The sequence below is a fragment of the Branchiostoma floridae genome, chromosome 17 (genome assembly GCF_000003815.2).
Source record: "Branchiostoma floridae strain S238N-H82 chromosome 17, Bfl_VNyyK, whole genome shotgun sequence".
NCBI classification, from domain to species: domain Eukaryota; kingdom Metazoa; phylum Chordata; class Leptocardii; order Amphioxiformes; family Branchiostomatidae; genus Branchiostoma; species Branchiostoma floridae.
The window spans coordinates 7,216,477-7,232,376 of NC_049995.1; the positions used below are offsets into that span (position 1 = coordinate 7,216,477).

At 38.7% G+C, this 15,900-nt stretch overlaps 2 protein-coding genes across 6 annotated transcripts in view; one reads left to right on the forward strand and one right to left on the reverse strand.

Annotated features, from left to right (window-relative positions):
* LOC118404222 (tripartite motif-containing protein 54-like) overlaps positions 1–4,528 on the reverse strand; it is a 17,885-nt gene extending 13,357 nt beyond the window's left edge. Inside the window, exon 1 of one of the 4 annotated variants that reach the window (XM_035803250.1) lies at positions 3,003–4,528. In XM_035803250.1, coding sequence (XP_035659143.1) covers positions 3,003–3,455 — 453 coding nt within the window. In that variant the 5' untranslated portion in view covers positions 3,456–4,528. The remainder of the gene's footprint in view (positions 1–3,002) is intronic. The other 3 variants (XM_035803251.1, XM_035803249.1, XM_035803252.1) reach the window with 3 other exon arrangements.
* Positions 4,529–5,886: 1,358 nt separating this feature from the next.
* LOC118405098 (deoxynucleoside triphosphate triphosphohydrolase SAMHD1-like) lies at positions 5,887–15,572 on the forward strand. 2 transcript variants are annotated; one of them, XM_035804499.1, is made up of 20 exons: positions 5,887–6,158; positions 6,983–7,143; positions 7,602–7,732; positions 8,335–8,399; positions 8,511–8,579; positions 8,879–8,950; positions 9,304–9,327; positions 9,445–9,495; positions 9,732–9,896; positions 10,321–10,412; positions 10,984–11,067; positions 11,247–11,433; positions 11,601–11,678; positions 11,829–11,933; positions 12,178–12,269; positions 12,415–12,469; positions 12,816–12,941; positions 13,234–13,299; positions 13,622–13,679; positions 14,005–15,572. In XM_035804499.1, the coding sequence occupies exons 1-20, from the start codon at positions 5,949–5,951 to the stop codon at positions 14,283–14,285; spliced, it is 2,172 nt and encodes a 723-aa protein (XP_035660392.1). In that variant the 5' UTR covers positions 5,887–5,948; the 3' UTR covers positions 14,286–15,572. The 2 variants fall into 2 exon arrangements, with proteins under 2 accessions (XP_035660392.1, XP_035660393.1); XM_035804500.1 differs by lacking the exon at positions 8,511–8,579.
* The last annotated feature ends 328 nt before the right edge of the window (positions 15,573–15,900 follow it).

A 15,900-nucleotide genomic window follows, 5' to 3' on the forward strand; every position in this document is an offset into this window, starting at 1 on the left:
AGGAATCTGTTTGGTGGATTATTGGACTCCCACTGCATTTTAAAATCCCATCTCCATGTAATAAAGGCTAACTGTCTCTGTACCTTTGACTGTAGAAACTTGGTGCAATTGACTATAAACTCTACTCGACTTCGCTCTTGTTGTCTTCTTGGCCCCCCGGTTAGACCCCAAATGGCTGCCGACATAGTGTGTCCATTTTGTAATTGGCGAAACCTGTTCCTCTGTTGTTTTTTTCAGGTCTGTTTTTTTTCCGGATTGGTCCAAGAAGAAAAAAATGTTTTGCACCCGTATGATGTACTGGTCCCTACACCTACATGTAACTGTTGGTATACCATACTATGTGTGTTTAGTCCTATGTTCAACCTTCCTGGCCACTTTGATTTCATACTGAAGGCAACTTTTTTTTTTTGGCCAAACTATTTTTTTATTCGCTCGCTCGCATCAGTTTTGGAGTTCCCAGAGGATGTCATCCATATAATCAAATCAACATGGCCTTATCAAGTCAAGAAGCAGATATCGATATTGCCATATATGTGGAGCGTGTGACTTGTGCTATGAAAATAGATATGTCAGATTTTGTAAAGAAGTTTGAAATATAAACTCTTAGATATTTCACGACAGTATAATAGGATATTTCATTTCATGTTTTCTACCCAATAACGAAGAAAATGACGCATCCCAGGAAACTGTTACACTGACTGATTTGGATGTCGTGCAGAGCATACCCAAATTTGTCAACAAGTCGTCACTACCCCCTTATGTGTGACGCCCTGTGGCCTAACACAAAATAAACTTGATCGCTCTCTTATTTATCGCGCTCTAATGCTCATTTCTTGAAAAACAGCATTTTGTTTTCATCTTTACTTTTGCTTGATTGCGGATGGTTGCCTAAAGAATTCACCTTTGTTTTATTTTCGCCACCGCTTCAATGCTATTCAGGCGTGTTTAGACAAGTAAACAACTTGAGTGACAGAACACATGTTGTCTTGTGTCTGACCATAGAAATAGACTACTTCACAAACAACTCATGATGGCAACCAACGGTTTCTAATCCGTTCAAGGACAAAGAAATGACGCACAATGTATCTGTTGTTGTATCCGTGAGGTAGTATTTGTTATAGTTCTTTTCAAGCTATCACCAATTTTGACAGACGGAGGCCATATATAAGTCTTGGCAAGCGACCGCGGTGAATGTATTATGAAAATAGATATGTCATATCTTTGAATGTGTACCAAATGAAAACATGTTTATCATTTTATATTCACCGTGTTCTTTTAGCCAACAGCATTTGGAAGTAAAACAAAAAACCTGCCTGTAAGTACTAGTATAAAATTACGCAGCAACAGTTACTACTCGTATTATAAAGCATTGAATGCATAACAGAACTTTTGTTTTCATAAAATGCGTAACTGCAAAGGCACAGTGCTTATTAGAGGCCCTCTTTTCAAAAACATTAAGTAAAACACAAACATAAAAATATAATATCGGATGGTTCAGATTATGACGCATGCGTTTTACGAGAACGGGTACGTCCTGTTGTTTTGATAAAAACATTTGCATGATTTTACGATCAAGAATTCATGCTAAAAGGGGTTTTCAAATTTGACTCTAGTAGCCATAGGTACTACGTTGTATGTCTTATTTTGGTGTTACAGGAAGTGAAAAACGCGTCATTGGTCGATGTCACATGATGGCAGACAACATCTGTTACTTATCGCATGAGAATGACATAACCCGCCCGAAATATATTGGGATAAGTTGATTTTCAAAGAACGTTATTCCATTTTTGTAGGTATTCATTATCAAGACGTAAATTTCGTCTCTATAAAAAGCAATTTTTTCTGTCAAAAAATTGTCCTTACATGTCAGAACTGAACATAACTAAGATTAAGAGAAGCACATTATCTATACAGTCATATAATGAAGCATGTCTAAAGGGTAAAGAGCAGATACCTATTTCGAAAATAGCATCCAACATTCAAAATGAACAAAAAACATTGATCGGCCCATAACTAGAACGAAGTTGTTGTCATTGGTATTTCTAATACTACATATTCGCCATGGGTATTGTATACATATCTGAATGAAATCAAAATATGATTCACCATCGAAAAATGCTTCAGCCATTCATAGCAACTCGTAGACTTAAGCTACAGTTTCCGTTCTGAATTTCAATGGATCACAGTACAACGTTGTTTCCGCAGTATATAGATATGAACCCACGGTATCGTATCAGATGTTGCAAAGGGTCAGAGTTATAAAGACATGAAGACTGCTATTGCCATGTGTATCCGGTGACCTCTTGTAAAGCACGACTGGTGAGAAACATGAAACCCTACACCGGCCCAGCTGTCTACATCGTCATGGGCAGTCAGACGCAAACAGATATTTTCCTGGGACACAGGTTAAAGCTTTTTACCTCCATGATTAAAATGGAGGTATTGTTTTTGTCTCTGTATGTGTGCCGTGTACGTGTGTGTGTGTGTGTGTGTGTCTGTGTGTGTGTGTGTGTGTGTGTGTGTGTGTGTGTGTTGTCCGTGGTCAGTGTTACTATTAAGGTCATTAAATATATTGAACTTATCTAATAAGGACAGCTGCAGCTGGATGGGTTGTGATGATATGTGGCTTGGGAAGTAACGTTGTATTTTGGAAGTCATCGCTTACGATGAATCAGTGTAATATATCCTAAACTAAAATTTAGTACTAGATTAGATAAGCAATAGAGAAAGAGTTTAAAAAGATAGTTGGGAATGGTAGATACGGAAGCGATTGTTGGTATTCTGTAATGTGTAATGCTATTTTCTTAGAAAAAATATATCTTAAGCTTTAAAACCCTGTAGAAAAGAAATAGCCATGTTACTGTTTGGAAGATTAAGCTTATGTCGAAGCTGTCATTGTTTCCGTTTTTACGCATGCTCAGTGGTAATGCGCTGACCCATGTTACGTCACTCATCAATGCACAATCAATGTGATTCTTAGTCCAAAAAGAGTAGTTACTTACCTTCTGTCGACTGTGCACTTCTGGGATGGTCGCCACTTCGTGATCCTGATGTTCTCCAAACACTTTACACATAGAACATATGGGAGACTGGCAGGCCATACAGTACACGTTTATCCTCTCTTCTTCATGAACCTCGCACATCAGCTCTTCCTTCTTCTTAGTGATCTTGATCCCTGTCCCTTCCATCTCCTGTTTGTAGATGTCGATGATGTTCTCGACCAGGAGGTTTCGCTGGAGCCCGTAGACGCCATGGCGGTCGAGCACGACCTCGTGACGGCAGGTTGGGCAGCGGAACCGGCCGCCGCTCCCGACCACGCTCGGTGTACCCCGCGACTGAAACACGTCGTTGGCGCACTTGCGACAGAGATTGTGCTGGCATGGTAGTATCAGCACCGGTTTGTTGAACATCTCCAAACAGATGGGGCACGTCAGCTGCCTCTCTAAGTTGTCCATCTTGCTGTAGAATACGCGTGAAGAAAATATCGGTGGAAAATCACAGCGGAGAGACTTGACGTGACTGCAACTCGCTACCCGCAAATTCTTTCCGTCTGACCGCTCTATAGCCTTGTGGATACTGAGTCCCGAGCCAGGCGTTACCCGAAAATAGCTTTTCACTCTGCCCACATTTGAAGCACGTCTAGTACTAATTCTCCAGCCCCAACATTGCCACTAAAATTGAAGACGCTCAGTTTGACGTAATGTGACAAGTTCAATACCTTCAAGACTTCAGACGACAGGTTTTTCTAATCGTCAGGGATAGATCTGAAAACACAGTCCGTGGGGGTTACGCATACTCAGTGTCGGGGATACAGGAGGAAGGGGCGGCTAAATATAGCCGGAGCAGGGCTTGGAACGTTACGCCGGTCCGCTGCGTGCCATTGGCCTTATAGGGAGGCTATTATTAGATCCCCCGGCATGGAGACATATTCATCATCAAAGGGAAACGTGAAAACGTCTTAATTTTGCAATATGATATTTTTCACAGAAATTACATTTTGTACTCAATGTATGTGGGATTTTGTTTATAGTGAGTGCGTGCATGTGCCAGAGGTTATAACACTGTACTTGCTACAGAAGGTTCTAGAGTTTGAAACATGGCTGTTGTTAGTTACCAGACCGACCTACATTAGTTACAGTTCGTAGAATACAGTGTAGATTGTACATTGTAACGGAATCATATAGATTTGTGATTTGTAGTAGGGGATACACTGAAAGTACTCATACTGTACATGTCGTCCGTCCGAATTGTTTCAGTCAGTAGAGCAATTAGTTGATCTGTATGGTAGTATACCCAAGTTTCATAACATAAAATCTCAGATAACCTCATCTAAATACAGGGTGCACCTTTTTTCATAGCTTGATGTACATGTATGATTTTCAAGGTGCAGTTTATAGGATTATCATCAGGGGGCAATGCAGCAAATAATAATAGCCAACACTAGTATTCGAGTTGTCTCTTTCCACAATGATATTATCACTACCCATTGTCACATGTATGTTCCCTATGTTTTTACCATCATGTACTTGCAATTAGCCTCCGGGCATGAACATGCAAATAAACTTTCATATAACTTTTAGTTAAAATATTGTAACAATATTGTTGCTTCTTACTTCCTTCGAATATTAAATCCAATCACTCCACTTGGTAGGCAACAAAAACCAATGCGTGGATACTGGGAACGTTTGACAATAAGTCTACGAGAGCCGGTAACGCTTAACAGTAAATCAACTTATTCCTATGATAGGTTTAGGGAACGAGTCCATTGTATTTATAGTGACTAGTATAGTAATATGTAGTCAGCAAAAAAACAAACACCAACACGACAGGACGCTGTAATGTGACTTTTAGGCAATCTGTATTAGGAAGATTAAAGAGACCGTTCATGCTTCATATTTATTTAGTAAGGAATATCTACTGACAATGACTTAGGGCAGATTAAGAATTACGGTGCTACGAATAACCAAGCTCACTACGTCTCAGGGAAAAGGGCACACAGACCCCGGGCCCGTGAAGTGTTTGCATTGCCTTGGTATGCAAATTTAATTGTCTATAATACAAAGGTATAGTCTGATGTTTATTACACTGCCTTAGTATCAAAACATGTGTACACCTGCAGCTACTATGTCAACGGACCACTTCGCCTGGTATTTGTACAGCGGTCGATATGTGTTTACTCAGTGTTTGGGTGTTACATTATAGGTCAAGGTTTAAAGGTTGACTTAAACACTAATGGTGGTATTATAAGTGGTAATTGAGCAAGCTAAGTGGCCAATTACGTATGTATATTCATGCGAAGAACATAATTGTTCTTGTGTTTTGCGCACTTCCAGTTTGTGGTCATTGGGCGTTTTCACTCCGAAACTCACCCCGTACATTCGAATAGATTCGCCCAATTTAATCGTTCTCCGCTGGTGACCCCTACCGGCTAGGCACCGAAACCTTAAGGTAACAGGTAGGTGTTTTCAAAAGATAAGCCTTATAAATCATAATATCAATATTGCAAACTTTAACCATATGAGGCCCTAATGCCAGAAAAACCGCAACTTACGTTTTAACGAGCTATAGTTGAATAAGTATGAATATGGTCCATATTTTCAAATGTCAACGTACCTGCCAACGGTATTGTTTGGTCTGTTGTGGGGAGGGGGGTTCTACGGAGGGCTGTGCTGCCTCTATAAAGATTGGCGTCTTTAACACACAGTATTCAAGTCTTTCATCAATGCACTGACCCCCCCCCCCCCCCACACACACACACACACACACTTTAATATCTTGCTACTACTAGTGAGATATTGCGCTTAGCGTGTCGGTCGACAAAAGGTTTAGGGACATTGAAAACGAAAGTAAAACTCGACACTAGCGATATCACGTACGTTCCGATTTTCAGTGATCTGACGTTCTTGTTTACTATATTGTAGTTAGACACTAACAGAGCAAATAAAGGGATGTCATTCGCACGCATACTGGCAATATGGAATCAAAAATCGTCACCTGTGTGTTGTTGGATCTCTAAGATATACGTTACGGTGAACGGTGCAGAAAATGCAGGTACACTAAATATTTTTGTGCTAGAATCGCCACCAGAGCTATTAAGGATGGCACTCGGTCCCCTTACAATAGAGACAGAGCCGGTCGAGGAGGAACCACTATTAAAGGTAACAGATGCCCTTACTGTTAGACTCTGAGTTAGCCAATTCTGGATCAATTACAGACATGCAGACATAAACACTCACACACACACACACACACACATACACACATACAAGCATCCACACTCACACACACACACACACAAACACAAACACACACTCACTCACATATACACACAAACATACCCACCCCCACCCCTCCACCCCCACACACATGCACACACACACATACACTCACAGATACACACACACACACGCACACCTGCATGCCCATTTGAGCTTTCGTGAGTAAATAAAGGTTCAAACAAACAAACAAACAAACACTCACACAGACACACACACACATACACACACACACACACAAACACACACTTACACACACAAACACACACACACACAAACACACATACAAAGTCATTAACACCCCCTCCACATCCACACAAATGTAAATTCACCCAAAAACATATATAAAGAATACACACATAAATACACACACATATATATATATATGCATACAAAAATATATGTATACAGTGTCACATACATGAATAAGCGATAGATACACGTACATACATCAATTGGCACATAAAACACAGACACACACATACTAGTACGTGCACACCGATACACATACATAAACACGCATACATAGGAAGACGTATGTTAACGCATAAATATAAGCATACACAACGCTATATAGTCTACTACTCCTACTCCTACTACAACTACACACACATCAACAGACTCATTGTTCGCTGTTTACCATTGGCAGGCATGAATGCAGAATGGTAAGCGTATAACATTGAAATTTGTTACTAAAATTGACTCAGGTATTCAACGATCCCATCCATGGGTCTATAGAACTACCTGCTATCTGTGTTGCCATCATCGACACTCCTGAGTTCCAAAGACTTCGCCACATCAAACAACTGGGACTCACGTGTCTCGTGTATCCTACTGCCGTCCACACCCGCTTCGACCATTCCATAGGGTAACACAAAGTCTTTTCATTATATCAGTCTGTCCAGCAACCCTTTAGCTTGAATATGTGTAACATAGTTATGAATTTTAAACTCAGTTCATAACCTTATGGAGAATACAAATTTCTTGGCAATAGCACCTCGCGTCGCGTGATCTGTGTGACCTTTGACACCTAGGTCACGTATATGGACTGCATTGAATTGTCGTACAGCAATTGTCCATATTCTTGTTTGTATCTTATAGTCCTCAGACACAACAACTTTGTCATGAATCAATCGTTGTGGTAATAATCTGCTGATAGTTACAGCATTTTATCTTTGCAATAATTTGAATTACCATTAAATGAGTAATTCCAATGCATAATGAAGTACGAACTCCAGGAAGAATAATATGCCTATTTCACATTGTTTATGGAAATTCCCGATAAAAATACAGAAAATTCTATCCTTACGATTCATTTTTTTTCAGGGTATGTCACCTGGCTGATGAAATGGTGCAGGCCCTCAGGAAACGGCACGGACCAAAGGACAGTCGTCCTATTGACATCACGGAGGAAGAGCACCTCTGTGTCATGATCGCTGGACTCTGCAGAGATCTGGGTACTAGTATGCCATGATAATGGGTTACACTATGAAGTTTGCACTCATGTCAGATGAATTCTTCTTCTCATGATTGACAGGAAGCGTAATTTTCTTTACTTTCCCATTGGGTGCCTTATGTTCTTTTATGTTGTGGAAGCCGTTTTTATCATCAATAATTAGTATTTGCAGGAAAGAACGATGTAGTTTATTTTAGTTTGGGCACCATAATTCAATTCAACATTTGTAACAAGTTTAAATGCATAGAAGTTACAAAAGCCAAAAGGTCTCACTGCTACTAAGAAAAGAAAATGTACTAAATGAAATTGTACCAAAACCAGCACAAGAAGTATATATGCTTGTTGCTGTATTGTGTGATGTGTTTCGTGGAATTAGCATTATTGCAATGAATGCTGGAATGCTTCGATTTCCATGCATGCAGTTTTCAGTAACCATGTTATGACAATTAACATAGCAATAATATATCGATATTTTTTTTCAAAAGGTTACAATATAAGATAAGGCAAGGGTTTACATGTATATGTGGAATTGGAGCTTTATCCTATTAATGAAATATTGTTTAACTTCACACATTGATTATGAACCCCTCTTACTTTGAACAGGTTTCGGACCGTTCTCGCATCTCTTTGATCAAAGGTTTATGCGGAATAAGGAGAAAGACTACACAGTAGGTTTCTATCCGTATGGGTGTGGTCTCAAAACTTTCTATTATGTTACTTTTTATTTACATTTTGTTGATTAATACAATGGTATGAACGTAATACTATTCTGATTTCAGCCAGGGGCTATGTCAGCAAAAATCTTTGGGGAAATCTGCAAAAAGCCAAGAATCGAGAAGCTCCTTCAGGTAATTGGCTTGATATTACAGATTATATGAATATTTTGTGCGCAGTATCTTGGCATACTTTGACATAGAATGTTGGCACCAGACTCCCAAATTGTTTGTTAGGTTGATTACATTTATTTTATTTGTTGTGGAAAAGACTAAACTTTACGTAACCAACACCAAGTTAGATTGGGACAAATTTTCAGCCGACTCCGTCAGCCTTGTTCACGTAAAGCTTAGTCTTTTCCACAATGTCATATACCAACACAGATGAACTTTCATATTTTATTTGTTTCTTGGAATATTCTGTTACCCTTTAGGAAAACAACCTAGAAAAGGAGATTAAGTTCATCCAGGAGTTGATTGATCCTCCTCCAGGTTTATGGGAAAAGGTACATCAGCTGAAGAATATTTAATTTTGTCATTCCTGTCGTTGCCTTCTTTTTCCCCTCCTTTCTGTTTTTTTTTCACTTCTTGAAATTAACGATTTTCATGTTCTGTTACAATATCGGCGTCACATTTCTTTATTGCACATTCGGTAAGTACAGATAGATCACAGTTTATGCCTTTGAAGCTTTTTAATCAAATGAGGTACAATTTTTGTGTTTGAAAGCAGCGTTTTTGGCTTGGTGAACATTAAGACACAAAATAATGCGATGAATATTATGTCCATATTATTTAGTGAAATTTCTATACAGAATTTTGTATTGAAATTAGGCTTGTTTCATGTTTTTTATGACTTCAGGATAGCACAAGGACAGCATACAAGGTATGTTCATTTCCATAATTCAATCTTTCAAAGACACATTTTTTGTATTTCATACTAGACTACTCACCTTGCTCGTTTTAAAGCAAGACATGTTTTATATTTCTGTTTTCCCGTTAGACCCGGTGGTTCTGCGAAGGACGAGGCGAGGACAAGAGCTACCTCTACTTGGTAAGATACACCCTTCACCTATCCCTGAAGCGCTCAATCCTAGAAGCCCTTCTTGGATAGAAGCATATCTGGGCTGCAACAGACTTGGCTATAAGTTTACCTTTGTTTATAAAAAATCTAAATATGAAAGCATAATCAGCACAAAAGAATATTTACATTCATTAGGAATAATAGATGGATTTGAAAAATTACAGAATCTACATATTAATACATATTTTGATATCATGAAAATTTAGATCGTGAAGAACACGCTGAATGGAATCGACGTGGCCAAGTGGGACTACTGCGCACGGGACTGCCACTTCCTCGGCATCCCCAACAGCTTTGACCATCAGCGCCTGCTCAAGTTCTCAAGGGTGTTAGAGTGGGGAGGGCGTTCCGAGATATGCTTCAAATTTAAGGTCAGTTTGCAGTTGTTCTACTGAAATTGATTTTCATGAGATAAAGCAGATATTTAAAAGAATTCGTCTAAGTATTATATGCAATGATGAAATGTACAAATGTGACAGGTTATTTCTGTATAATATAACCAGCTGCTGCCGCACCGCGTGCCTGCAGAGCTGGTGTGTTACGCCGAAGGGCGGTTCTATAAAAACTTAGATAAAAATACAAATATGCAAGCGATTCAAGCCAATAACCATCTACTATAGGATCGTCTATTAAGAACGATGCGAAGGTAATTTTGTGCAAATAGAAACGTATAGAACTATTTTGCATAAATTGCTTTAAAAATATAGATTTTGAAATTCTTGTTGGTACTTGGATCTAAAATCCATTATAGTTTTGTCACATCTGACCCCCTCGTTGATTCTGTTCATTTTCTAGGAGGCCTTCAACTTGTATAACCTGTACCGGATGAGGCATGTACTTCACATGCGAGCCTATCAGCACTCAGCGAAGAATGCCGCCGAAATCATGTATGTATTGATATTGTAGCCTAACCTAACCTTTCCTTACTTCATACAGCCATGTAACAGAGACAAATTCATATTCCTGGTGAATCTAAACAAGTCTTTGACTGTAAAATCTATCTGTTCCTACATTTTCAGCTAGTATCACAAAGAAGCGAGAAGAAGTCGAATTCACTTAGTACGGTTTTATTGGTTGACATTGTCTATATTAAATGTATTTGTCCACTATTCTTTTAATGTATCCGTAAACTATTCTTTAGTTGTGACCTGTACCTAAACCAGTGGGCATATGCACAGTAAAGGTACTCATTCATTCATATATTATGTACATTGTTATATACGTGCAGAAAACAAGCTTACTAATAACGTCCATAACGAGTACAACCTTTGTTTTCGACACATGTATAAAGGGATGCTATGAAGAATTAGAGCTAGATAAGTAGGGGTAGGGTTTTAAGTATTATTCTGATTTTCAAGGCAAACCATATGTAAAATGATGAAGCCTTGTTTTAAGAACTCATAAGCAAATTGTAATGGCCCTCTCCGTTCACCCAAGTTTTATTCGTTGGTGTTGTAGGTTTTCAGAGGCATTGGAAGAAGTGGACAAATCATTGACTATAGCTAGAAAGGACACAGGACTGAACATGCTCTTTGGTGAAGGGTAAGATTGATTTTCATTGTGAACTTTAAAAAATAGGTAAACAGTAATACTTCAGATATTATTGTCAGCTAATTGAGAAATACATTTGAGTCATACGATATATGTTAAATATCGATATTTGTCTGATTTTATTCCATCATGAGCAAACTTACCAATAGCATATTTCTATTATTACCAAGGAATCTGTCTGGCAGAGTTGACAACGTGCATGACTTCTTGTCCCTGACGGACGATATCTACAGAAGGATCTTGCTCTGTCCTCCTCATCCCGACATCGACAGTGCAAGGGCGATCCTTCAGAAGATTGATGAACGACAGTTGTACAAGCTAGTCGTAGAAGCAACGTACAGTGCCAAAGTCAAGGAGGTAAGGTTACCAATGAAATCAAGCTGTGTAAAAATATCAACACTTAACAACACAGTTTGTTGAGCTAAGCGATCCACCACGAACCAACTATTTTCAACTTTAAATCATAAAGATGTGATGCTGCATGACGATAAAACAGTGGCTTTTCTTCATATTTTCTTTTACAGGACGAGATTTCACTCAGTGCATGGAAAGCCCTCGGCATTCAAAATTTAGACTCCCACGAAAGATTGGCCTTTATTGAGGTTAGCTATTTGTTTATTTCTTATGTTATTAATAATATGTCCTAAAATATAATGCCTGTTGTTGGTGTATAGTACAAAATGACCAATGTTACCTGAAAGACTGGCGCTGAAGAAGAAAGACTGAAATTAATGATTATTGCTTTTTATCAGACCGTTTATTTCGATTATGGCGTGAACAGAGAGGAACCCCTGAGGAATGTTCACTTCTTCACTAAGTGCGAGCCGAACGTGCCTTTCTTCCTTCGAAAGGAACAGGTATTTGTTACTTTTAATCTTTACTCGTTTTTACCTGGCCTTAACACCTGCCTTTGAGTATAGTTTGATATTGCGTAAAAGTTTAGTGAACAAAAAATAATGCATAATGCTCATGAATGATGGTGTTTTTAAAAACTGTTTTATCAATTTGTACAGAAATGATTACATCACAAACAAAAGGATTGCTATGGTCAAGAATTTTAACATATTCCCTTGTATAATTGTACGTTTTTTTTATCGATAGGAGCCACGAGTACTCCCAGAGAACATGTTGGAGCGGAAAATAAGGGTCTATTGCAAGAGCACGGAGACTTCTTGTCGGGACAACATCCATGAGTAAGTTTAAAAAGCTGCACCCATGCCGTAATCTGCATAGAATTCTCAGCAATTTCAAATAGGAGACTACAGCAGGGTCGTAGGTTCCAAATAACCTCCGCCGCCCCCGAAAGTTTATCGAATGCTTCAAATCTATTTTCTGTAGAGGCCTGATGCAGTGGTGGACTGAACAATACCAGTCAGGGGCCATACTTTCCACGGTAACGTGTTTTGACTATTTTTTTTCCTTTGATCAAATTTCACACCTTAAGGAATTTCATGGTAGTTTTAACACGTGCACACTTCATGACTCAAGGAGGTGAATTGAAGCATTTCTTCCCTTATCAAGTTTTTGTTGTTGTTGCTATTATTATTGAATTTCCTTTACTCGAATCGTAAATTCAATTAAATATATGTTAGGTACCGTTCGCATGTAGCGCATAATTGTGTCCTAGCTCGCTTGGGATGAAATGATTTGCACATCTAGATGTAGTGCTGAAATGGCGACAACTGCATATTTTTTCGAACTGTATTGTTGTCCAAAGAATATGTTTTCTTTTCATACAGCCTCCAAATGTAATATGTCCGTCAACGCCTGCGTCCAGTCAAAAGACATCCCCAGACTTCAAAGCCAACGTCCACAAACGGGAGCCGCATTTAGAAGAAAACCGTGCAAAACGACATCTCAGTAGGGTAGGAAAGACACTATCCCTTCCTTCGCCACTGAAAATATGTCAATAACCGGTAACATCTCTCCTTACTTCATTAATTAGCTCAGCTCTTTTCTAAAAAAAGGTATCACATGAAACACAGATCAAATAGTATCTAGAAGTTTTGAATCATTCTAATTCTAATGCTTAGCTAATAAATGTTCATTATGCTGTGCATTGCTTAACCGGATGTTCATAGTTCATGTTAAAAAGCTATCTTCTAAGAAAGAGAAACATACTACCTTTTAACGATTTTCTTTTCTTATTTGCCGTAGGATTTGGAAGATCTTCCATCAACCTCACAGCAATCCAGGAGATCAGAGCGAATTGCAAAAAAGATGGTAAATGTGATTTTGATGCACCATTCTCACGTTCAGCTTCTTAGGGATTTCAATTTACGTCGATGTAGGTTAGACATCCAGGTAATGAGATACGCCAAAAAGTAGTTACTCAAGCAACTGGATATGGTTTTGATTTCAATTTGTTTTATTCAATACATCACCATTCACATCATGCCATCATTTTCATTGGTCTGTGTAAAGAAAATAATTTCTTTACGTTTTTACTTTGAAAGGCAAGGTGCACCATTTTGCTAAAAAACAGGTGTGGTGTTAGACAATGCTGTCCAGAATTAGGACCTTAACTTTCTTTTTCTTTTCATAGAGAACCGAAGAGCAGCATTCTGAGCCAACAAAAGATACAACGACTATTCAAGAGGAAGGTAAGTAGTACATTATACATCAAGCAAACTAAATCTAGAAGCATTTTGAACTACTCAATAATGTATGAATTTCTACTGTATATATAGCAATTGCAAGTTAAATGAAATAAACACGTATTCAAACTGTACGTCTTTTGCGCCTGTATAAAACACCGATTTGGTCTTTGAGACTGAAGATAAGTCCGCCCTACCTCGAACCAATAGAAAATATCTTCTTGACAAGACGGAAGGCCAAAATGTCGTAAGGAAATGACAGTTTATTATTAATCTTAATCGCTACAAGAGGTTGCTTCTATAATTACCTTTTAATTGTTTTTTTCGACAGCACTGAAAAAATCTTTCCACGTAGTCGTAGAAAACGCACGTGATAATTGGAAAGAAATCGGCCGACGCCTTCAGTTCACAGAAACCGACATTAACAGCATCGACCAGAAGGAACGTGGAGACTGCACGGAGTGCATGAGGACTGTACTTCATCGATGGACCGCTCGCGAAGGAAAGCGCGCTACCATCTTTCGGCTGATGGAGGCGCTTAAAGCAGCCAGAAATGTGGATGTCATGGAAAAAGTCAGTGATATTGCAAATGAATTGGAATTGAAGGAATAATTGAAGGAAAAATGGAACGTTCACAGATAAAAGTTCGATAGGAGTCTCTAAAGGTACTTTAAATGCATTTAAGTTCGCGGGGATATAATTTCGTGGGAGCGGGAAATGTAGTGTTCGCAGTGGTTATGATTTCGCCATAGCGCCATCCGGATCCGCGAACTTGAATGCATTTACAGTACTGTACTCTAGTCACAAACTGATATGAAAACCCGGTGCCTCTACGAACCGCCAGTCGGAAACCACTTACTAGTTTCTTGGCAAGTGTGCTACAAACGGACAGATCATTGAACTGTTCATTCTTGACATTGACAGTGCTGACGTGATCACCTGTCACTGATTTTACTCTCAATTTGTAGTACCGAACTACTTATCTATCATGGTGTTGTGCAGTATGTCGTATGGAGAAATGCATGAAAGCGTACTCAAAACATTTAGGTATTCGTGTGTCTTTACCGCATCAGGTACCTCAAACATTTAATTATATAATACTGTGCCAATGTACATTGCATACAAGTAGCGAGAAGGAACAGAACTCAGAAGACAGAAGGGAAATGTTCGCAGTAGTTGTGAGTTTCATTGTGAGAGGCATTTACAGTAACTGATACGAAAGCTTCATGTCATTCTGGTATAGAACGACTTCTTTATCGTCCAGTGAACGTCAAGCTGTTACCTAATAAGGAAGACCTGCCTATTCCCCAATAGAATTTGTTGTTTTTTTATTAAGCTTGTGATACACTATCAGTACTCTGTCTAAGTTTCGTGAAAGTAATTCTTCTTACATTTCATGTTGTAGGACCCTCTAGTTGTCATCATTTTAGTGTAAACAGTATTGTAATGATACGAAGGTACGATACGATCGACTGTTGACATGTTATATCCAGGTTCCCAAATGGTGGCATCGTCTCAAGTTATTTTCATGTATTTTGTTACTGTTATGTACTTTGTACTATGTATGTAAAATTGTGTATATATTATTATAAGACTCATTAGGACTTTTAATGATGTAAACTGTATATACTTTGTCTGACCCTGGCCTCTTACCTCATGACCTCAATGAAAAGCGGCCTGCAGGCCGATTTGAGCTTTCATGAATATACAAAGGTTCAAACAAAATTTACTCACCTGAGTCTCCTACCACCATTCTTGATATAATAGTACCAATACACTGACTATCAAGTTTATCTTTGGGCTGTACGAGATTAATTTTCATTTCATTTGTGACCGAATGCATAACGTTTAACTACGCATTTAGTAGGACATTGGTGGGACATTAATCAATAAACAAGTGTTAATTATTAATTACCTTAGGATACAGCATCGGATCAAGACTTTTAATGTGTGGTGGTTGAAGATTTAAAAAAATCAAAGTCAGTTGGGCCGTGTGTAGAATTATAAATAGCTACCTCTTAAATGCATAGTACTGCCCAACGTCTCAGACACGTACAGACGACTGGCAATCATTGACTTACAACATACACTTAGAAGGGCTGCATGACACTGACAAGATGTAAGTTGTTAACAGACTGCCTAACCAACTCGACTGTACAGAAAGCTTTATACAGTCGTGCACGAAAGAAGAATATACGCAGGCGCACCACGCATGTCCCAAAGAGGA

What these genes read in the sequence shown, in the direction of transcription:
- LOC118405098 (XM_035804499.1), top strand. Translation starts at nt 5,949, where the DNA reads ATGTCATTCGCACGCATACTGGCAATATGGAATCAAAAATCGTCACCT. An exon ending in TGGACTCTGCAGAGATCTGG is followed by an intron (nt 7,733 to 8,334) that starts GTACTAGTATGC and finishes TACTTTGAACAG; the next exon opens with GTTTCGGACCGTTCTCGCAT. An exon ending in TCTTCCTTCGAAAGGAACAG is followed by an intron (nt 11,934 to 12,177) that starts GTATTTGTTACT and finishes TTTTATCGATAG; the next exon opens with GAGCCACGAGTACTCCCAGA.